The 23,490-nt window shown below is 34.0% G+C and overlaps 1 protein-coding gene across 2 annotated transcripts; it reads left to right on the plus strand.

The window, feature by feature from the left end:
- The first annotated feature begins 2,355 nt into the window (after window positions 1–2,355).
- On the plus strand, window positions 2,356–19,396 carry LOC110816879 (Protein phosphatase 2C family protein). 2 transcript variants are annotated; one of them, XM_088222123.1, is made up of 9 exons: window positions 2,356–2,746; window positions 3,134–4,455; window positions 5,158–5,276; window positions 12,406–12,472; window positions 12,886–12,973; window positions 17,466–17,635; window positions 18,114–18,266; window positions 18,823–18,951; window positions 19,067–19,396. In XM_088222123.1, exons 1-9 carry the CDS (start codon window positions 2,539–2,541, stop codon window positions 19,232–19,234), a joined length of 2,424 nt encoding a protein of 807 aa, XP_088078249.1. In that variant the 5' UTR covers window positions 2,356–2,538; the 3' UTR covers window positions 19,235–19,396. The 2 variants fall into 2 exon arrangements, with proteins under 2 accessions (XP_088078249.1, XP_088078250.1); XM_088222124.1 differs by having other exon boundaries at window positions 18,123–18,266.
- The last annotated feature ends 4,094 nt before the right edge of the window (window positions 19,397–23,490 follow it).

Here is a 23,490-nt window from a genome sequence, read left to right on the forward strand (position 1 = left end):
GTATGTTGTCATGTTTGACATAAATTACTGGTTTGCTTGTTTGTGTGTGAATTGATGATGCTGACTGAGGAAAAGAGGAATGAAAGGTTATGTAAATTGATAATTGTATAATGTGGTCAGCCTGACTAGATATCCTAGGAGATGGTGGATGGACCGGGTCCGTAGGGAACCCTACCGGGATTGTGGTCTCTCATACCGGACGGGGTATGGAGACCTTATGTGTTTTGGCGTCCATACCGGACGGGGTATGGGGACGACCCGTTTCACCCTCATACCGGACGGGGTATGGGGACGACCCGTTTCACCCTCATACCAGACGGGGTATGGGGACGGCCCTAGGATTTGATTACAAGTGTTAAGGGTTCATGGGTAGCGGGACCCTTATGGATCCCCATGGATACTAGTAGGCTGGTAAATGAGGAAAAATATGTTGCGTAATGATTGAATTGCAAAAAGCGTGATAAATATTATATTATACAGTTCATATGATTTCGTAATGATGATAATGTTATTGGTTTCGTATCTTGTTTTATGAATTTCATCGAGGTAAGTGGATAGTAAAGACTTTTATTATTGATAAAAGAATTTGTGGTAAATTATGCTCCATTGGTCTTTTTGTGTTTTCTACCCACATTTACCTCCGTGACGGTGAGATAGTGTGATGTCTTTACTGGGTTGGTGTAGCTCATTCCTTATTTAATCATTTCAGATCAGAAAGACATTGTTCCCGAGCCCGTTCCGCAGGAAGACGGCGAAGGGGATGCCTGAAGACTCCGTAGTTATATTTATAGCTTTTATTTTCGAGTTTCTCTTTTAGTTAGTTGTTCTTTTATACTTTGAGTACGTTTTTGGTTTTAGTGTAAGGGATGTTAATCAAAATTTTTATTTCGCTTCCGCATTTGACCTTTTTAATACACATATTTCATTTAAGAATTCCGGGGCCGTTACAAAGTTGGTATGGGATACTTAGTGATACTTAGAATAAAATAAAAAAGTGCACTAAAAATATGATTATTTCGAATAAAATATGAGATGTACTAATGTATATAATTCCTAAAATCACATCGAATTTTTTTGTTAAGAGATATAATTAAGAAAATATCAATATTTATGCTAAATTACACTTTCAAATTATAGTATGCACATTTATGCTAAATTATACTTTCAAATTATAGTATGCGATGTACTCTTAAGTATAATCACTTGAATTACATAAAATAATATGTTGATTATTTTATTGAATAAGGTATAGAATCACTTCCAGGTGCCTTAGAGTTTTTTGGTTACAAATTATCATGCTAATAATCATTTATGAGTAGAATGACAATTCTGTAAATATTTTGAAATCTTTTAAATTGTAAAATTTGTTCTTAAAAAAACTTTTAGTTCATGTATGTCAACAATTCTATCATTTCAATTTATTTCTTTTTTTCTTAGATTGCCGTATCTCCGACTCCTTTGGTCTTAAATCAACAAGGCACTTCCCCAGTTTCTTCAGCCATTTGTTCACTTACTTCATAACTTTACACTCTTCCATTTTCTTATCTATATAAAACCATTAGCTCAATTCTCATAATTCTTTTGTCAGTACTCATTTTTTTTCCTTCCCTCTCTCTTGAACTCTCACTCAAGCATGGGACAAAGAAAGAAAATCCTTTACAAAAAGAGAAAGAAGTGCAAAAAAGAAACAAATCTTGAACCTCTTTTTTCTTTAAGCTCAGCTTTAACTCCCCCGAGTTCTCAACCTTCATCAGTACCATCAAAAGCACTTATCCATATACCCAAGTCAAAAGCTAAACCTCCTCCCATGACAAAACCAAAAGAACAAGAGACCTCATTGATAAAGCTCTTCCTACTCAACCCTTTGAATCCAGACCCTTCTGAACCCAAATCTCAATAGTCCTTCAACAACGTCAAGATTTATTTTGTAATACAAAAAATTTAAGATTAAAATAAAATTTAAACTAGAATTTAGAGAGTCAAATCATAATTTATTTATTAACTACTATGAAAGTAATTAATATTTTTAGATGGTGTGAATAAATATGGTGCTAATAATATCTAGCTTTAAGTAATATATACAATTAATTAATTATATATATAAGCATTTTATAAATAGCTTACAATCAATATAGTTAGATATATTTATGATTTGAATTACATTCATACCACATTATATAAGTAATTATATAATGTAATTATTAACGCACTTATTCTTATGCCTACTTCTAAGCCCAAACAATAATATAAATTGTAAAAGATTTTAGTATTGAACTAAATCTATTAACAAGATTTCCATATATGTGTGTACATATATATATAGATGATACATCATCTTTATAGAATGCTCTTCAGAAATAAATTGTATAAGATTTTATCATTTTCCCGGTGTTGTGTTAGAAAGCCAATGCCACGTCACTCTCATCGTCTTCTCTTTTTATCTTCAACCGTCATCCCTACATTTGCCACCCACATATTCTCCCTGAAATTGAAATGGAAAACAAGGGTTTATGAATTTGGTTGATGTGATGACACTAAATGGCTGCCATTTTGATTACCAGTCCTCAAGGTCGCTTTCTTACCTTCTCTTTATTCAACACTCCCTTCCTTCCTCTTTCACGACCCACTTCTTCAAAGCTTTTGCTCAGAAATGGAATTTCTTCTCCTAAGCTCCTCAATTCCACTTTATCTCTTCATTCCTCTACGCCTTATGCGCTCGGTAACTTCGGTCTTGTTTCTACAACAGGTATCTTCACTAATCCTTCTTACCTTCTCTTGATTCTTTTCCTCATTTATAGTTAGATACTTGATTGGTTTTAGTTCTGGATGATGGAAAGAATTTATGTTTGGCTGCTTAGAAAATAACAGTTTAGTAGGCATATAGAACTCAGGGGCACGTTTTAGCTGGTACATTTCGCTGCTGCATGCCCGATTTCCAAAGTATTTGCAGTTTATTTGCTCTAGTTGGCTCGGTTGATTATCCCTCTCTCATACCAGGACTACTGAAATATGGAAAACTAGACACTTAGCTTTAGTTTGTTTCTTCTCTCTTTTATTTTGGGATTTTTGTTCTTTCTGGTCTTAATTCTTGTTGCTTCTTGATCATCGTTTTTGACTTTACTGTACTGGGCAGAGTGTCCTGATGGAAGCCTTGTGTTCCATTTTGGAAATGTGAGTGAGAAGGAAAGGAATGCTCAAGTGGAAGAATCGAGGGTCGTTCATGGGGCTGTTCAGGACAGCAAAGTAAAAGTTGGCGGAGGTTTAGTGAAACAGGATACTGAAGATGGTCATGCAGTTGAGGTACCTAGTGTGGACCATGAATTAGAAACTGTTGATATTGATTCTCCGCAAAAGAGAGAAAAAAGAAACCACCCAGATCAAGTCCTTGATATTGTTAATCTTAGGAAGGTGGAGAAAGAAAATCATATTGTTTTTGACTGTCATACTTTTGATGTCAACACCAATCTACATTCAAATGAAAATTCAATTGAGAACGATAACCAGAAACAAATTTCTAGTCCAGCTAGTATGTCTGAGTGTAATGATGGTGTAACAGGAGAAAGTAATAGAGTCTCGGTCTCCAAGGTGAGTTCTGAACAAAGTAGTAAAATTAAAGATGTTGCTGTTATGAGTGATGATGTTGTGATAGGAGAAAATAGCACAGCCTCTGTCTATGGACAGAACAGTAGATCCGAAGATCTAACTGTTTTGAGTGATGATAATGAAACGGTAGAAAACAGCAAGGCCTCTGTCTCTGAGGTGAGTTCTGAACAAAGTAGTAGAAATAAAGATATAATTGTCTTGAGCAACGGTGGTGAAACAGTAAAAAATAGCAGAGACTCTGCCTCTGAGGTGAGTTCTGAACAAAGTAGTAGAAATAAGGATGTAACTCTTTTGAGTGGGGATGGTGGAAGGACAGAAAATAGCAAAACCTCTGTCTCTGAGGTGAGTTCTGAACAAAGTACTGAAACTAAAGATGTTACTGTTTTGAGTATTGATGGTGTAACAGGAGAAAATGGCACTGCCTCTGTCTCCGAGATGAGTTCTGAGCAAAGTAATAGAACTGAAGATGTGGCTATTTCCAATATTGCTTCAATGTTGGACTCAATGTATGATGGAACAAAGGTTTCTTCTTCTTTTGAAGATTCTCAAAAAACTATTGAGAGTGAAGCTGTAACTCTGTCATCTTCTTCGGAAACTGGCATTCAAACTGAAGTAACAAATAACAATGTATCCAAGGATGGTGTTGAGGCTATTGCCGATAGTGAAGTCATGCGTGTATTTATGGCTGCAGTGGACCACAATGAGGGGGTAAATGGAGATGCTTGTAAAAATAATATGATGGGAGAACTGCCAACATTGTATCTGACTGAGGATGAATTAACTATGGAGGGAGGAACTCATTACAGAGTGGATGAATCCATTGCTAGAGACACAACATGGAGTACAGAAATGGTTAGTCTAAATTCGCTTCATTCTGATTAAAGTTATTTAGCCATCTACAAAGTTCATGGTAGGTTATGAAAATCTTGATTATAATCATATTAACCGAAACTGTAAAGAATTTGTCATGCTGGTGACAAAGATCATGTCTTATCCACTCTAAAATGCTTCATTACTTTCTTCTGAAAATGAATTTCTACATTGAAATGGAACCACCTCCATTTATCACAATTAATGAAGATAAGAGTAAAAGAAGCACTCAAATATACTTTGCTCAATAACATGCATATCTACATTACCGTAATGGCCTGTACCAGCTCATTCAAAAGCTTCAGTCTTTCCCTAACTAGATATGATTTTTTTCCATCTATTTTCTGATCAGGTACTATTATTTTTTATTTATTTGCATTTTTAATAATAGAACTTTCTTTTTTTCTTTGAAACACTAAATGTTGTCTGCATATGGGATGTAGCACATATTTTGTACGCCTCATTTAGCCTAAGTTATCCTTAATGATAACATCTTTTTTTCTTTGAAACACTAAATGTTGTCTGCATATGGGACGTAGCACATATTTTGTACACTTCATTTAGCCTAAGTTATCATTAATGATAACAATATGTTGAATGTCTTGTGAGTTTGTTTTTTTAGTATGCACTTTATTTTTTAAAAGTTTCTTTACATACTTAAAGCTATTACTTTGTTGTTTGCAGTCCCACGTCAGTGTGCCTTATTCAACTTCGAGAGAAATTGATAGTCACATTAAAATTGTTGATACTGATCAATGGTCAGCTTCCAGTGAACCACAACTAATTGGAGCTGTTTCAATTAGGTATGAGTGGTAACCCTTCATTCTTTAATTTTTTTTTAACTTGTACTTTATTCAAACTTTCATTCATGCATCTGCTTTGAGTGGCTTAACTCTTTTACTGGATCTATAGGTTGATAAAATACAGTAGAGCTGTAGGAAAAGACCTAGAAACGCCTACTTTATATATAAAAATTATGAATCCAGCTTGTTCATCAGTTTTATGTGCAGATGATTTTTTTTCTTCTAAATACCATTTTTTTATTTAAGGTTCTCTGCTGATTATTTATATCTGCTGTTCATGGATTTAATATTTTTTTATGAACATTCCTAAAAACTTAAGGTTTTCTGAACTCTTTGAATATTTCTTATGTTACTGTTGAAATAATATTAATTCTCTAAAATATGCTTGATGTTTCCTTTCTTATAAATATATAACTTATGCTTCAAAAGCATGATTCTCATCCTTTCTTTTGAATCCACTAGTTGTAGAATTCTTAGATTACACAAATCTCTTGCTTGTAGAATTATGAGAAGACTGCATAAGTTTAAAAGAAAGTTATGTAAAGACATTTTGGTGTTTGTATTTACTTATTTTTCTGGTTAAAGAGTGAAAAGTACATTTTGGTTATAAAATAAGCTCTGAGGTGTATTTTCGCAATTAGAAGTGCTGAAAGATATAAAACTTTTGGTCCATAAATATAAGCTCTAAATATCATTATTTTAGTGCGTTTTAAATAGAAAACAAAAAATTTCTTTGACCGGTATTTTTTACCAAAATACGCTTATAAGTAGACAGAGATTAACTTATATGTAAAAGAGTAATTTTTTTTCATTTATAATCATTTTAGTAAAGTTAATGGTTAGTATGTCAATTCCTCTATATGAGTTGTGTATTTGAGTCAAGCTATCTCCATGTGTGTTCTTATTTGAAGGTTATTTATATTGTATTATGATTGATGTATTTATATCACATAATTGATGAATATATGTATTCTCTACACACTAAAAAACAGTGAAATTTTAAGTCAAGGAATTAATTTTACTAAAATATTTGACATCTTCATCAATGTGTAAAAACTGAAAAAGGTTAAAAATTCATATATTTTTCCAGTTTAAACCACTATGAGCTTAAAGCTCATTAGATATAAAAGTCTTATACACTTGAACACCAAACAAAAAAAGCCAATCCAAATTATACCATTTTTAAAATTGTTTAATTCCTATATTAGGCTCCTAAATTTGCTCATATTTTTAAATTAATCCTTGATATTTTGGAAATCTTTAAGTTCAAGATTCAGCTTTTGATTTTTTTTCAATAAAGTCCTCCCATTATAATTTTATAAATGTTATTGGAACTAACTTGTGACTTCCATGTTGTAGCCATGTCGCTAAAAATAGATGACGTGGCATTTTGTGTTTTAAAATTCTTATATAAACTGTAGGACCCAATCCTTTTCTTCCATTTAACTTAAATCCAACCACCTGCTACCAATTTACCCACACCCATAAACGACAAATCTCAATCTACAGATTAGAGAACATAAAAAATCCTCCTCTTTCATACGCGTCAGTCATAGATATCCTGCCCTTCTAAAGCATAAAAACATGCTGATCACAGTGGACCTCCTTAATGTTTAGAAACTCTTCAAGTTCAAAGTCCATGATATGGCACTGAAGTTACGAGGTCAGGCCATGAGAAGAAGCTAACTAATTAAATGGGCGTTTGAGACCGCTCTAGTTTGTATTGTGAGTTCTAAAAGTGCTGTTAAAATAACTTTTCCTTAAAAACACTTTTAGTTAAAGTTGTTTGATATTTGGTAGAAGTAAAAATTTTATGTTTGGTGAAAACAACTTTTGAGATTTCAAGTGTAAATTTTTATTAAAAACTAAAGTTATTTTCTATTAGTTATAAATTGTAACTTTTGTGTTCCAATATACAAAAAAATTTTTTGTCTTTGGTTTTTGCCAAGAACACTTTTCGTTTTATTCGTTTGATTGTAAAAGTACTTTTGAAATATAAAAGCTAAAACCAAAGTTGGCCCAAACGGAACCTAAGTTGAAATGCACTTCTCCAGGAGTTTCAAGAAGTGGCTGACTTTCAGTTGAACCAGTAAACTGTTCTGTACGATGGTCTGATATAAGTGCGAATCTTCACTCAAACACGAGTATGGCAAAGCCATCATACTTCATTGCATCCTCAAAATTGGGAAGTAGATAAATATCCAAATTCACCATTCATTTATTAATTGTGCCTGTTGAATTGGTGAGCTTAATGTATCCTTAAACCAGGAATAAGGACCTCCCAATATCATGAACTACTCTTGATTTTTCTCATGTTGCCAAGTATATGACACAATAGGAGTCCATGTTCGGTGTGATCAAATATGCCCTCCAGGTATGTTTTGTCCACTCTGGTAAAAGGCTGGATATATTGACTCTCTGGTTTAATGTTTGTTCTTATTCATGTAAGTTGCATGTGAAAATGCACTGAAGATAGAGAGGATAACAAGGTGTTAGTGTTGGATTCGTATCTTTCCAGTGCATAAGCTTGGAGTCTATATCAGGCTGAACTATGGAAAGCACAGAACAGAACCCACCAGTGGTAAACACGATCTTAACCAACTATTGCAGAGAAAAAAATTAAAAGCACGAATATTCAGTTTTAATTGAAGGAACTGATCCTTCTCCCCCTTGACTCCAAATGTTAGGATTTAGCGACTTGGGATCCAGTGATTGAAACCTTTGAGAAGAGGTTTGCTAGTTAGAAGAGGAATTTTCTGTCCAAAAGTGGCAGACCCACACTTATCAAAAGTACCTTTGCTAATCTACATATTTATTATTTGTCTATTGTCATGATCCTCGTGAAGGTTGCTAAACTTTGGGAAGGATTCAATGTTGTTTTCTATAGTGTGATGAAGAGGGTAGGCGAAATCTCCATTTGGTGAAGTGGGAGGAGGTGGACTTTGAACATGTCATAGATAGTATTATTGAAGTGTATATAATTTTTTGTATATGGGTTGCACCCCACTGGTGCTGTAGCAATATACTGCTTATACTTTTTATTTAAAAAAAAAAAAAGATTTAAGGAACTGATCCTTCTCTTCATCCGGGAAGCCTACCATTTCAGGATAGAGATCAGTGGTTATTTGTAGAGCCCTTCAGTACCATATCAGCAAAATGATTTTTTTTTTTTTTTTTATAGTAGATACAACCACAAACAAAAAATATCCTGCAAATTTGTTAATTGTAAAATGAAGAAAAATATGAGTGCAGAAAAATTAATTATAGGAAATGATTAAGATTGTTCACAGAGCATTTTGTTCTTGAGTGGAAGAATCATTTTTAAGTAGTGTTCAATCAATTATGTATTAATTTATATTCGACTAATTGGTATGAGGTACCGATCATGTAGAAATTAAGAAGCGGTAAAACAAATCAATATAAAATGTAAATTCTTTTAGTAGAGATATAAAACATAACCACTGGAAATTCAATCCTACATTTGCAATTGTAGCATCATAGTTGTTGCAAAGTTCATTAAGAGAGCTTTTGAGAGCTTTTAATGAAGAAAAGTTAGTTAATTATTTATTCTACATTTAAGATAATTGACTGTAATTTCAGGATTAATTATTTATTCTATATTTAAGATGATTGGTTGTATTTTTAGGATGTAGAAATATTTTGTAGTATCTTGTAAATCTTTTGTATTTAGAATGATTAAATTAGAATGACAGATTCTCATTAATTAGGACCTGTATATTTCTCTTACGCGGTTATATAACGTTGCTGTACATTATTCTATTTAAAAAAGAGTGAAGATTATTCAAATCAGTACACTATAGATATAAAATTTTTTTCTTACTAGTCTCTTTTATGGTATCAGAGCAAAAAAAAAAGGAACTAATAAGTTGATAGAACCATGTCGGATATAAGAGGAAATGATTCTGAGGCTCAATCTGGAGCTTCTCAATCTGATACCCAAAAAGGTTATTGGTGTTATTATCCTCAAAAAAGAAAATACTATATCTCTATTGATGTTACTTTTTTGAGAATCAAACTTTTTATACTCGAAATTAGCCTCAAGGGGAGAGTGGGAGTGATCCAAATTTCTGGGAACAATTTAAAATAAGCAATGGTGAGATTATTTTTCCAGATTTAAAGTCCAAATCTCCAAATATGGATTTAAATGAGAAAATTTGAGATTCAATCCAAAAATCAAATCCCATCACGCCAAACCTTGCCTCAAACCCGTGGGAGTTGAACCGGGATCCTGTCCCACAAACTCCAAAATTTGTAGAAAATCCTAATAAGTGCACATCATAATCTGTGATGAAAAATGAAGAAATAATCTTCTTAACCAAAATCGAGACCATAAACACAAATTCGCCATCAAGAAAAACTTTACAGTCTATCCATACTGTCAATCATAGAGTCAAAGATTTGTTAACTTATTCAAGAAGAAAAAATCGAAAGAAAGCAAAGGATGTTGAGTCCATGCAATCTCAAACCTCAAATCGGGATTCAGATATTGAGAATCATGACCTAGAAGTTTCATGAAGTGAGAAAGGAAACTAGGTCTTCCACTCATCCTCCAATCTCAAATTTTGTTGGATATAATAAACTCTTTGGATACTAGAAGACGTTTATTACAAATGTGACAGATGTAGAGATTGCAAAAATAGTGGGTAAAGTCTTGAAAAAACCAGTATATAAAGCTGCTATTTTGGAAGAAATACATGCATTAAAAAAGAATCGGACTTGGGATGTGGTGGAAAAGCCAAAAGACAAAACTGTTATTGGATGTAAGTGAGTCTTCACAGTGAAATACAAGGCCAATGGTACTATTGAAAGATATAAAGGTAGAGTAGTCGTAAAAGATTATACACAAACCTATGGTGTGGATTATCAAGAGACTTTTGCTCATGTTGTATAAATCAATACGGTACGTGTACTTCTATCTCTTTCTGCTAACTTACATTGACCCTTACAACAATTAGATGTAAAAAATATTTTTTTAAATGGAGAACTTGAGGAGGATGTCTTTATAGACCTACCACTGGGATTTAATAATGACAGCCATGTCAAGGTAGTCAAATTGCAGAAAAGTTTGTATGGTTTTAAGCAGTCTCCACGTGCTTGGTTTGACAGATTTATGAAAGTAATAAAATGACAAGGTTATATGCAGGCACAGACGGATCATACTGTGTTTTTCAAGCATAAAGAGGGTAAAGTGACTATCTTAATAGTATACGTTGACAATATTATTATAACAGGAGATGATATTAAGGAAATTACCTGAGTAAAGAAAGGTGTTGCTTCAGAATTTGAAATGAAAGATTTGGGTAAATTTCAATGCTTTCTTGATATGGAAATAGCTCGAAGCTGAGAGAGAATTTTAGTATCTCAAAGAAAAAATGTTCTTGATTTATTAAAAGAAACTGGTATGTTGGGTTACAAACCTGCGGACACTCTTATAGATCCTAATGTAAAATTGAGCAGTTTAAAAACAAGCAAACCGGATGACAAAGGAAGGTTTCAAAGATTAGTTGTCAAACCTTTCACATACTAGACCTGACATTAGTTTTACTGTGAGTTATGTCAGCTAATTTATACATGCACCTGCAGAGGAACACATGGCTGCAGTTACACGAGTTTTAAGATATCTAAGAGGATTTCCAAGGAAAAGTTTATTCTTCAAGAAAACCTTAAATTGGGGTATTGAAACATTTACAGATGTTGATTGGGCAAGATCAGTCGCAGATAAGAGATCAACTTCAGGTTATTGTTCATTTGTTTGGGGAAATTTAGTAACTTGGAGAAGTAAAAAACGAACTGTGGTTAAAAGAAGCAATGTAGAAGTTGAGTTGAGATCCTTGGCTCACGGTGTGTGTGAGATGATATGGCTGAGAAATTTACTAGGAGAATTAAAGCAACAAGCAAGTGAACCACTAAAGCTATACTGTGACAACAAAGCTGTTATTAGTATCATTCACAACCCAGTTTATCATGACAGATCGAAATACGTTGGAATAGACTGTCATTTCATTAAAGAAAAGATAGAATATGGTATGGTGTCTATCATTTATGTTTTACTTTTGAGTCAAGCAGTTGATATTTTCACTAAAAGTCTTTGGAGACCCAATTTTGAGAGATTAATTGATAAGTTTGGACTCCACAACATCTACAACCAAACTTGAAGGGGAGTGAAGGAAAGTCAATTAATTATTTATTTTATATTTAAGATAATTGACTATAATTTCAAGATTAATTATTTATTCTATATTTAAGATGATTGGTTGTATTTTTAGCATGTAGGAATATTCTACAGTATCTTGTAAATCTTTTATATTTAGAACGATTAAATTAGAATGACAGAATCCTATTAATTAGGGCCTGTATATTTCTCGTACCGGTTATATAATGCTGCTGTACATTATTCTCTTTAAAAAAGAGTGGACTTTATTTGTTTCTGGTATTGTTTTTAAGATCACGGTCTTATGACTAATAAGCATTATGTTTAAAAATATTAAATATATGTTCTCCCCACATTGTCGATGTACAATGTGGAGCACCAAAAACTCCCCTCTGAATACTTCTTTGTGAGCAAAATTGCAGACAGTTCTGAGCAATTCATGCCACACTGGAAGCTCATAATAACAGACAAGAGAAACTCAAATAATTAATATGATAAGGAATTGGATTGATGCAAATATTATATTTTGTACCATCATGAATTCGGTAAACTACTGAAGTGCGATATGGAACATCACAATTCATTGCATTTATGATTTTACATGGAGTTCCCTTCCACTCCTTGGAAAGTTGTAGAAAGACTTATCTTTATATTTTTCCTTTTTGTATTTGAGCTTAGCCTCATCCTTCATTTCTATGGAAAACAAAAATTGAAATGGAAACATTTCATTTGCTAAATGCCAGTGTATGTTTTTTTATCACCATCAGGTTTGGGAATTGACAAATATTTGAATATCTTTCTTTAGGTATTATAATATACAGATACAGTTTAACTTTACTTGCAGAGGAAGTTATAATATTATTAGGAGTGTCATCACTGAGATGAATTAATTAAATTCATTGAGGAAAAGTTACCTACTCGTCTCTTTCTTATGTATTGTTCACTATATTTGAACAGGGAGGATGTATCAGCCAAAGGATTTTTCTTGTCCTCTGGTGCTGCTTCACTGCCACAGCTGTCTAAGGTACCTGGCAATTGGCCTACATTTCATTTATTGTACTCATTTTGTCATAATATATTACACTCTGAATAATATTTGGAGAAGAAGATGGAGTATCCATTCGAGAAAGGAACTGGTTATATATGTATTACTTGCAATAATTAGATTGGCAGCTGGGCTCCTGTTTCTTGGAATTCTCAGAGATTCAATCTGGAATTTCCTATTTGTCTGCATTTGCTGTTTTTTGTTTGCTCTGCATCTACAAAAATTTTCATCCATAAGCATCTTGAGACCGTAAAAGAAAAGTTCATTACATTGGCCATTATTATGCTTTCTCATAGAAAGGGAATTAGGAATCTTTATGAATTTTAGGCTATATGATGATATGAATGAATTCAAATATTCTGGGTAATAATTCAGAAAATAATAATTTCCAGGTGTTGGCAGGTGGAGAGGATGCTTATTTTGTTATTTGTCAGAATTGGCTAGGTGTTGCTGATGGTGCTAGTTCATGGTCACTTGAAGGTACATTTTTCTTGTATATATCCACTGTGCAATGTCTTCCCTTAATTGAAAGAAAGGAATTAGTCCTTGCATATTTAACTATGGCAAAGGGGCAACTTTTAACAACCAAATTTAGTGAGAGTATATTGTTTCAAATATCTAATGATTATATGATTTTATTGTCAAAGTAATCTATGCATAGTTTCTGTCCCTGTCCCCAGACTTCTACAATTATAACACTTTCCCCCAACATTTTTATAGTAATACAACTTTATTTGCATGGAATAATCTGGTTGTTGTGCTTTGCTGATTTTGGCCTTCCTAAAGTGGTGAAACCTTTCTGCGATGATCATTTAACCATTCACAGATCTAATTGGTTCCTTAGATATATATCAATATTTTTTTTTTATTTTAAATGTTTTATCATGAAATACGAGATAGTGACATCTGACATTTTTGATTTTTTTTTTGAAAGTCTGATATTTCTGAATTCGTTAATGTTAATAGGGAAGTTGCTTGGGAATTCACAATCTGGCTTTGTCAAATAAATAACTGTGTTCAGAAAATATTTTAGTTCCATAGAGAAAAATAAATCTGTATTCTATATCCTCTTATAGGAGAATAACAAATTTATGCTGCCAAAAGAGCAAAAAGAAGCAAAACAAAATATTCAGAGATACAAATGATCACCTATCTACTCTATACTTGCTGTATGTTTGTTTTATGATGAAAGACAGGTTAAAGGGCATCGATAGCTGCTGAAAACAGCAAAACCCTTGCCTATTTTTGCTCTGTACATAGTGAATTCCTAGTAGTTAACAAGTTCTCCTAAACCTAACTTTATTTGCATGAATAGAACAGTCAGCATTTATCAATTGTATGGTTCAAGTTTCGGCTGAAAACCAGTTTCTAAAATCTCTTCTATTCTTTTCTTCCAACATCTAGAGTATCTAAGTTGTAGAAGTTTCTGAAATCACTGATGAATATGCATGTGTATGAAAATTTATTTTAGTATTTGCTTGTGTCATTTGTTATGTTGTCTCGCGATTTGTTGTGGCAATTATGTGAAAACAGTTGGGGCAATTTCTCTACTATCTGAATCTTCTCAAAGCAACAACCTTTTCCCTATCTTTTCCTATTTCTCTCCTGTTTACTCTTTGTCCGCATAACAACGTGGGTTCTCTCGTTGTCCGGTGGCCGACCGGATCTGTAACGACCCCGTAAATTCAAAAGAAAATGCATATAAAAATTTGAGTGCGGAAGCGAAATAAAAGATTTATATTAATATCCCTTACACAATAACTTAAAAGTACTTAATAATATTAAAAAATAAGTTCTTTAAAGGAAATACTAGAAATGAAAGAAGTATAAAGAAAACTATAAGACATCTAGCATTTATTCACCGTCTTCTTGTGGATCGGGCTCGGGAACCAGGTCCTTCTGATCTGAAATGGTTAAATAAAGAATGAGTTACACTAGTTCAGTAAGAACATTATACTATTCACCGTCACAGAAGTAAAAGTTGGTAGAAAATTAAAACAACCAATGGAGCAGTAGATTTAAACAAATTCATTTATCAATAATCAAAACATTTACCGTCCACTTACCGCAGTGAGATTTATAAAAAACAACCAATGAAAACAATAATATTATAAATATTATGAATTCATATATAATCTATAACATAGCACATGTCATGCTTTTATATTCAAATCATCAAACAACAACCCTTTTTCATCAGCCTATTAGTATCCATGGGGATCCATAGGGATCCCCGCTACACGTGAACCATTCCCCTTAACAAACTTAATTCCAGAGCCGTCCCCATACCCCGTTCAGTATGAGCGCCAAAACAATAAACCTCAATACCCTGTTCGGTATGAGGGTGAAGCGGGCCGTCCCCATATCTCGTCCGGTACGGGCGCCAAATGACCAAGTCTCCATACCCCGTCCGGTATGAGACAACATTCACGGTAGGGTTCCCTATGAACCCGATCCGTCCACCATCTCTCAGGATATCTAGTGAGGCTGTCATTTTATCCATTTATCAAATCCCATCCCATTTCTATTTGTACTTAGTTTTCGTTACCAACTCAAACATGAATGCATACACAAATAACGTGCATCCAATAAAGCAAGCATATTTTAGATTCTCAAAATCAAACAGTAGTGAAGTAAGCAGTGATACATGCATTAAAAATCATAAAATAAATAAAACAGATACTATAATGCATTTAAACTGTAAAATAAATCAAACAGGAATTAACAGAGAAATATATCCGGTTCGGGTTCCATTAGCAACCGTAATTAATTATGCATATCTATTTAATTTGTACAAAATACAGTTATAATTTATTCAGACTTCAATTTCATGATAAGAAATAGGGTGAGGGGTTCTTACCAGATTTGACACCGAACCCTAGATTTTCACTGTGCCTACGGCGGTCCCTGGTTTCCCTAAATTTTTTATCGGGAACTGAAACGCGCTTACGGTACCTACACATGTCTCAAATAACCCAAAAATAAGACTCAGTGCCTATTCGGTCAATTTCGAAATTCTGGCGTGGCGGCTCCGCCGTTTGTCTCCTTTAACTATAAAATTTTGGAGGCTTTCTTTGGAACCTTACTCTTTATGGCACAGTCTTATTTTTTCAGCAGTTACAAGAGTTCCTGGAACGGTATCTCTAGTCTTTAGGTCTCTTTCTTACCCCTTTTTCAGTTGACAGTTTGAGATGGCTCTCATTTTCTCTTTTTGGAGGATCATTGGATTGACAATATATCTCTTTCTTCTCTTTTCTGGGACTTTATAGGTGTCTACTAATCATTTTTATCCAATCTCTGTTATGATTCAGGATAATGGTACCCACTCTTAAGACTTTTCTTTCTTCAGAAATCTTATTGAGCAGGTGATATGGCTAGTTTTAAACAAATTCTTGGTTCTTTGTTCTCCAATTAGCCTGCCATAAAATCTGGTCTTTGGATTCCTCAGGTTTGTACTGCTGTGAATCATACATGAATTTCTTGATTGACAATCTTGTTATTCTGAATGTTCTTCACGAGCCTTTATCGAATTTTCTCACTTCCTTTTCAAGGGGAAAGTTGTTGTCTGGACAGCGATTCGGGATAGGCTTAGTACTAATAATTTGCTTTAAGTTTGCAAATTGAATTGCGCGTTCTCACCTAGGGTGTGTTTTATGTGCTATCAAAGCAATAGACTCATAATCATCTCTTCCTGCACTGTCAGATTGCCTAAAGAATCTCGTGCTGAGTTCTGAATGACTTCAGTATTCCTTGGGTTTCACCTTAGAAGATGGAGGTTTTCCTCTCTTTGGCATTGTTGGGCCCGAGGATCGAACGAGCATAAATATTTTTAGTGTGAGGCAATCTTTTCTGGTATGCAGGTGATCTAGTTGGAGTGGGGTGCTAGAATATCTTGAGATTATGAGTTACACCTTTTGATTCTTTGGAACAAAGTTTGTTTTTTGGCTTCCATTTGGGCCAAGGCTAATGGACATCTTAATGATGATTCTTTATCTGTTCATGCAGAGATTGGCCACATATTCTTTCTTTTGACCAGCTAGTCACTCTCCTTAATTGTTTTTATTTTTATTTTTATTTTTAGTAATATACCTAATCCTTCTTAGTTGTATCTCTTTCTTCCTATTAATGCATTTTCTTTTCAATTTTTTTGTACAAAAATGGGTCATCCTTTTTAAATATATCATTTCACACAATGCGAAATCCCTTCTAATTAACTACTTTAAAAATGAATAAATTCTTACTGTTAATTTTAATAGTGATTGGCATATGGCTTAAATTTATGCTTTATAACATTTTGAGAAAAGACAAGCATCCATTAGTTCATTCTTGGGGCCTACACATCAGTCATAAAGGGTTATATTTGTTGCTTGCTTCTTCCTGTTAACTGATAATTATTAAACAATGATTTTCCATTGTGTTTATCCCTTGACATTGACCCAGGAGTTAGGTTGCTGGAAGAAGTTAGTGAATTAGCAGAAATAGAGGAAGGAGATTAGGGAAAAAGAAGAAGAGGGGAAGAAAGTTGAGAGGGAATCTGATAGTTGCTGTAACTATTCCAGAAACTTCATTCAAAATGATAGCATGCTAGTATAATTTCCTAGTATCCTATATCTTGCCTCCCCTAACCTTAAGACAGCAACCTGTTAAGTAAACAACAGAAAACAGAATAGAGATGCAAAAGGGCAACAGACCCAAGAACTTGTGAGTAATCCCATCCATTTAACTAATAACGCCCAAACAAAAGCTTAAGGTAATTAAACTACCAGTAAAAGGAACCAGCTGTGATGACAAAACTTGGATCAGCAGCTAGGAACCTGACATATGTGCATTTGAAGTTATCCTAAACTATCAGTCCTGCAACCTATTTCTCATTGGATGCAAGGGGCTCAGAAGATAATTCAAGATTCAGAAATTAATTCCATCATTGTCCAATGGTTGAGCTGAATTATATATCTGCAACTTTTTCCTTCAGAGACAAGAGATGGACTATATGCGCATGAACTGTTGAGAAACTGTCAAAAGATTGTTTCAGAGAGCAAAAGTCTTCTAGTTACCAACCCGGTTGAAATTATATGTAGAAGTGCTGCTGAATCACAATCCCATGGATTATCAACTATCTTGGTTGCATATTTTGATAATCAGGTGTGTCTTAAGCTGGGGTGAATACTTTTCCCTTCTCCACAATGTCAAGTGAGTTTGGGATAAATCATGTGATATCTATCACTCTTTATATTTCCCAATTTATGATCTTCGTATGAATAAAAGAAAAATAGGTTACACTATCAATTTTAAATTAATATGACTTGGAGAATAATTTGTCTTTCATGCTGACTTTTTACCATTTTTCTGTTAGTCTAATTAATAAATTTAATATAATGTGTACACAACACGTGCGCATAGCTTCAAATGCATATAAATGACTTTACACTAATAATATCTCAAGTTAATCTACTGAAATTAAAATAATACGAAATATTGCTAATTGTTGAGACTATCATATTTCGTATAACATGATTTTGCCTGGTGACATAATGCTTGACTTGGAAAAATGGTAGAATGTTATGGTTCTTTTTCAACTTTCTAATGGCTATAGAGAACATTTTTTCTAACCCACAATTAGGCTGAACAGGTACTCCATGTTGCCAATATTGGGGACTCAGGATTCATACTTTTGAGAAATGGCACTGTCTTTCAAATATCTTCTCCAATGTTTCATGATTTCAATCTTCCTGTGCAAATTAAGAGAGACGATGATCCCTCAGAATTTTTAGAGGTACAAAATGACTTAAATTTTACTGCAAACATTTTATATGTCAAGCACTTTTATATTTGTGTATTACAAATACTAGTTAAAACTTCTAACTTGATCATATTCTTTGGATATTAATAAAGAAATGTAGCTTCATCCTAGTGATCCAATATTTCAGGACAAGTTACAATTTGAACTCATATGGTTTGGCCTGGTTGCAATTCAAACTTTTTGTGACAGTTTCGGACTTGTTTAGTTTTTTGACATTTTATATAAAATGAATAGTTTTTTGGACTATCCTTTTATATTTTTTTAAGTTTTTTCCTCTAATATGGACTTACTTAGCTTTAAAGTTTCCTGTTTAGAAAGCCAGGCAGGTATAGATTTACTGAGATGTAAAAGAACAGAAACTAAACCAAACTACTAAATTGTCAAAAAAAAACCACAAGATTTGAATTGTAATCAAGCTCAACCACATGAGGGGAAGATGTACCTTGCCCAATTTTTATGCTAGAAAATCCCATGTCCAAGGATTTAAGCTTTGGGTGTAGAGATGATGATCGATTATCTGTTGTTTCAGGTATACCATGTTCACTTGGATGAGGGTGATGTGCTTATTACTGCAACTGATGGGCTCTTTGACAATCTATACGAGCAAGAAATTGCTTCCATTGTCTCCAAGTCACTGCAAGAGAATATGCAGCCTCAGGTACTTTGCTGCAAAATACAATGGAAACTAAGAATCGAACCTATCAGTTGATTATTGAAGTCAAATTTAATTAAAGCTGTAGGTTTTAATAATAAAGTGGTGATTATTATTATAGGAAATAGCAGAATTATTGGCCAGAAAAGCACAAGTAGTTGGGAGTTCAGCATCTGCTAGGAGTCCATTTGCAGATGCAGCCCAGGCAGCTGGATATACAGGATACAGGGGTGGGAAGCTTGATGATGTAACTGTCATTGTGTCATTAGTTCAAAAGAAGTCTGTCTGATTATAAAAACTGAAGCTTATTTTTTTTCTTAATTTGTTCCAATTTGTACATAAACATCCTTTCCAACACAATAAATCATGACTACGATTTTGGGTTTTTGGCAGTAGCTGGATATGTTATTGATTAATCGCTGAATGTTAATAAAGCTTGTGTATTTCATTATGATTGGGAAGTGGTAATCCAAGTCCTTCCTGACAAGAATGGTGATTTGTTGTAATTAAATTTATTCTTAACAGTTTTTGGTCAGATATATGTAAGTTGTTAAGACTTTCATATTTAGTCAATAGAAGATTATATTTCTCAATATTTTCTCCAGATTAATGATAAGTTTCTACTTTTCCAGTGTAGGAAAGAAAAAGGGTCGTCTATATTTTGATGGAGTCTCTTGATTTAAGGAATGAATGAAATAAATAGGGAAAAGTTTATATTGGATTCCATGAGTCTCTCTTTAGGTTTAAAAATCATGGGAAGACCTTTCGGCAAAAGAAATTAAAAAAGCCTTAACAGGCGGGAGGTTGCGGCAACAACAAATGATAACCCATACAAATGTTTCAAATCCAAAACACAATGCTCTGCTTTCTTTGACTGCATTAGACAGGCCTTTGTCATCCTAATGCATGGCAAAATTGTAATTTTCAGGGTTTTCTAAATTCAATAGATAATTTAGTTTTGGTAATTTCAGTACTTGTTATTTTGATTTCAGAAAAATACGTGTTTATTTAGCATTTAGTTTTTCGTTATTAGTCTGAATTTTAAAAAATTTAGTTGCCCATGTTAAACTATTTAATTTTTTTCTATAAAAAACTTATAGATATTATTAGTTTTTTCTTCTAATTCTTATTACAATTTGATTTTTAAAACTTCTTTCAATATAATTTGGACTTTTACATTTTCTACTTTTTTCTAAACGACCACTTTTTCCTATTTTTTAACCCCCCAAAAAAAAAAAGTTTAAAATGATTAGAGTATATTTAAATATTTTTAAAAGTAAGTCAAAAAATTTAATTTAATCAATTAATTAAATTAATAAATTAAGAATAATATTAGACATCTTTTTATTGTTATTAATTTATTACTTTAATGAATTAGTTAAAATTATTTTTTAAAACGTTCAAATATGATGTAATTATTTAAACATTTTTTCTGAAAATGGAAGAAAACTTAGTACTTGAAATAATAGAAAATAATAGTAATCAAACTATAACGAAAAAATATTAAGTGTCGAGTCATAACAAATGTCAGATTTTGGAGACTAATTTAATAATTTTTTCTAAATTTTATTCTTTAGCTTTATTTTAGTTTATTTGATTTTTTAATTGTAATTTATTTATATCTTAAATTTTTAAGTAGGGTATAACCTCAGCAAGGACGTGAAAATTAAAAAGTTTGTGCACTTAGCTTGATGAATGTTGGTACTAATTTATTTGTTAAAAATTAATGTAACAATAATAATTTATTTTATTTATTAATTTAAATTAAGATAAAATTTATCTCTAATTAGATTTAGAGCACATATGGGAGTGTCGTGCGCATAGCGCATGCGCATGCAGCCAGAAAGCTGCGGAGGCCAGCAGCAAGCGCCTCCATGCACGATCAACACACCAGCACAACGCATGTACGCAGGGCTTGTAGGAAAGGTAAGCTACAAGTGGGAAAAGGGATTCTTTTTTCCAGAAGGATTCCCACAATTCCCACTCCATGATGCGCTTGGTTTATGATCTAAGAGGGTTTCTTAACCTGGCCCAAAAGCAAGGAAGGCATAAGCCCATTTAAAAGTTAAAAGGAATTCGAGGTCATGGGTTTGAGAGGTCTAAAATCATCCACTGGCTTGGAAGGTTACATGCTGAGATGAGGGCCCTTGGGATAGCCCAAGAAAGGTCCAAGTTAAGCCCAACTAGGCCTAGAGATCCAAGGCAAGCACATTCCACGCATGTGAGCACCCTTGCTCACATGTGTGAGTCACCCATCTTAGCTTTGTAAAATGTCAGATATATATTTGTATTACCCTTTAATTACCTCAGAATCCATTCCATTTCATGTTAATATTATTTTCAAGATATGCCATGTATTTACTTACCACACTAAGTGCATACAAAATATCAAGGCGAGTATAAACCGCGACATACATGATACTTCCCATAACACTCGAATAAGGAACTCTAGATATATGTTATGTAACACCCCTGAACCTATATGGATGACTATACTTAAATTTTTGTTTTATAAGTTTATTTTCCAATGATTTTTATGCATAAATTATGTTTAAAATTTATTTTGCTTCATAGAATTTTAAAAAATGCGAAGGGAAAGGAATATAAAAATAAAGGTAGGAACGAGGGAAATGCTCGCAGGTAACTCGCGGGACTGTCTCGCATACAGAAAAGCCCCACCGATACGACAGGCTAGTACGTTTGCGCATGGGTAAACAGTGCCGGACAAAAGTGTAAACAGTCTAGCCCAACATCTAGCAACTGGGCAGAGACTACCCACCCAGTTGGTTGGCCACTAAGCCAATCAACGACTAGGAATAATTGCTTGTGATCCAAAGGATCACACTTGTTCTTTTTGCTTATAAAAGGCGATCAGTTTCGTCTCTCTCTCTCATTTTTTTCTTATTCCTTCGTCTTCTTCATTTGATAGACCAAGAGAGAGAGAGAGAGGCTTCAATAGAGAGAAAGAGTGATACAGGAAGGAATACATTGAAGGGTCATGCACTCCGTCCATTCTCACCATGCAGAATCAATCAAGCTTGATCGCACGATGAGTTTGCTTATCTTTTTCCAAATTTTTTCATTCCTTTCAGAGTGTTAAGTCACTTAACTGAGACTTCTTCTTCTTTCTTTCTTCTTCTCTTCCTCTACCTCCATCATCTGTAGATTTTCTTTGCAAACTGAGAGCATTTTTACAACATGCTGCTACATCAAGCTCTCCTATTCGAACCATCCCATGTAGCTTTATTTCTCTAAAACTTGAGGACTTTAAACTGAAGGTAAGGGACCTAGTATTTCTCTGCATGCTTTAATTGCTTATTTATAGGATTTTAAAACCATAAAAAGGGATTGAACTATCTTTGCACATGATTTTTGGAATGCATGGTAATTATTTGGTGATTATTTCGGTTTAGATACAAGTGAAGTGTGAATTTGATATGCAAGGTATTTTTATGATGATTAATAATGATTTTGATTGAAAATGAGGGGAAACACATGATGAAAATGATAGGAATGGGTTCAAAATAGTGAAGGCACTGGTTTGCCGAGGTGTACGTACATTGGTGCGCGCACGAGAATGCATGCATGTGTGTGTGTGCCTGTAGGTCTGCCAAGCATGCCAACATGCCGATAGGCTCTTGTGCATGTGGCAGTGTTGCATGGTCGAGTGTTCAGGCGCACTGTGTGCAGAAAGGGCTTGTCTCCACAGGCCAAACTGCCAGGATAGCTGTCCGTGGCACACTACATGTACAGCTTGGCATGTAGTTGGGCCTGTTGGCATGCACGAGTTGTGGGGCATTCCAATTGGGCCTGGGCTTGGGCCCTAGGCCTCACTCACAAGGTGATAATTGAGAGGGTTTCCCAAATAGACCTCGGCCCAAAAAGAAAAACCAATGGCCTAGTTGTCTAAGGACCTTAATGGTCTGGGTTTTAGGCTTAGGTTGGGCCTTGGTGGGCCGAAAGTGTTTTAAAGATCCTAATGGATCTGGGTTAGGCCTTTGTCGGCGAGGTTAGCTTAATAGACCTTAACCGGTCCAGGTAAGTCAAATGGGCTCTCAGTTGGGCTAGGTCAGTTAACGTGTCAGGTTGGTCAATAGACCCCCCATTGAGTCCTGTGCTGGGTTAGGTAAATGGATCCATTTTGGATTCGAGTTCAGGTCAAAGGGTTAGCATTGGACCCAATTTAAGTCAACGGATCCCTTTTGGGTCCGAATTTTGGTCAAACAGATCCTCTTTAGATCCAAGTTAGTTTAGGAGCCCTTGTTAGGCTGGGATGGTTTGAAGAATCCCTTTCTAGTTCGGTTCGGTTTAGTGGGCCATCAGTGGGTCTGGTTTGTATAAGAGGCCCTTATCGGGTCTGGGTTTGGGTAAAGGGTTCCACGGAGCCTAAATTGGTTTGAAATTTAATTGTTTTGAATTCTGTTATTGAATTACTATCTTATTTTCTGTCTAAAAATGAAATAGATGACTGAAATTCGTTAACCGTTATCACTAAGGGGTTATCTAATTTGACCATTACCGACTGTTAGTGAACCACTCCCTGTG

The sequence above is a fragment of the Carica papaya genome, chromosome 6, assembly GCF_054855325.1.
Source record: "Carica papaya isolate Zhongbai chromosome 6, ASM5485532v1, whole genome shotgun sequence".
Classification (NCBI taxonomy): domain Eukaryota; kingdom Viridiplantae; phylum Streptophyta; class Magnoliopsida; order Brassicales; family Caricaceae; genus Carica; species Carica papaya.

Excerpts from the sequence above, each read along its gene's own strand:
- LOC110816879 (XM_088222123.1), top strand. The coding sequence starts at position 2,539 with ATGGCTGCCATTTTGATTACCAGTCCTCAAGGTCGCTTTCTTACCTTC. Across the intron at positions 2,747-3,133 it reads CGGTCTTGTTTCTACAACAG|AGTGTCCTGATGGAAGCCTT; the intron begins GTATCTTCACTA and ends TGTACTGGGCAG. Across the intron at positions 4,456-5,157 it reads CAACATGGAGTACAGAAATG|TCCCACGTCAGTGTGCCTTA; the intron begins GTTAGTCTAAAT and ends TGTTGTTTGCAG.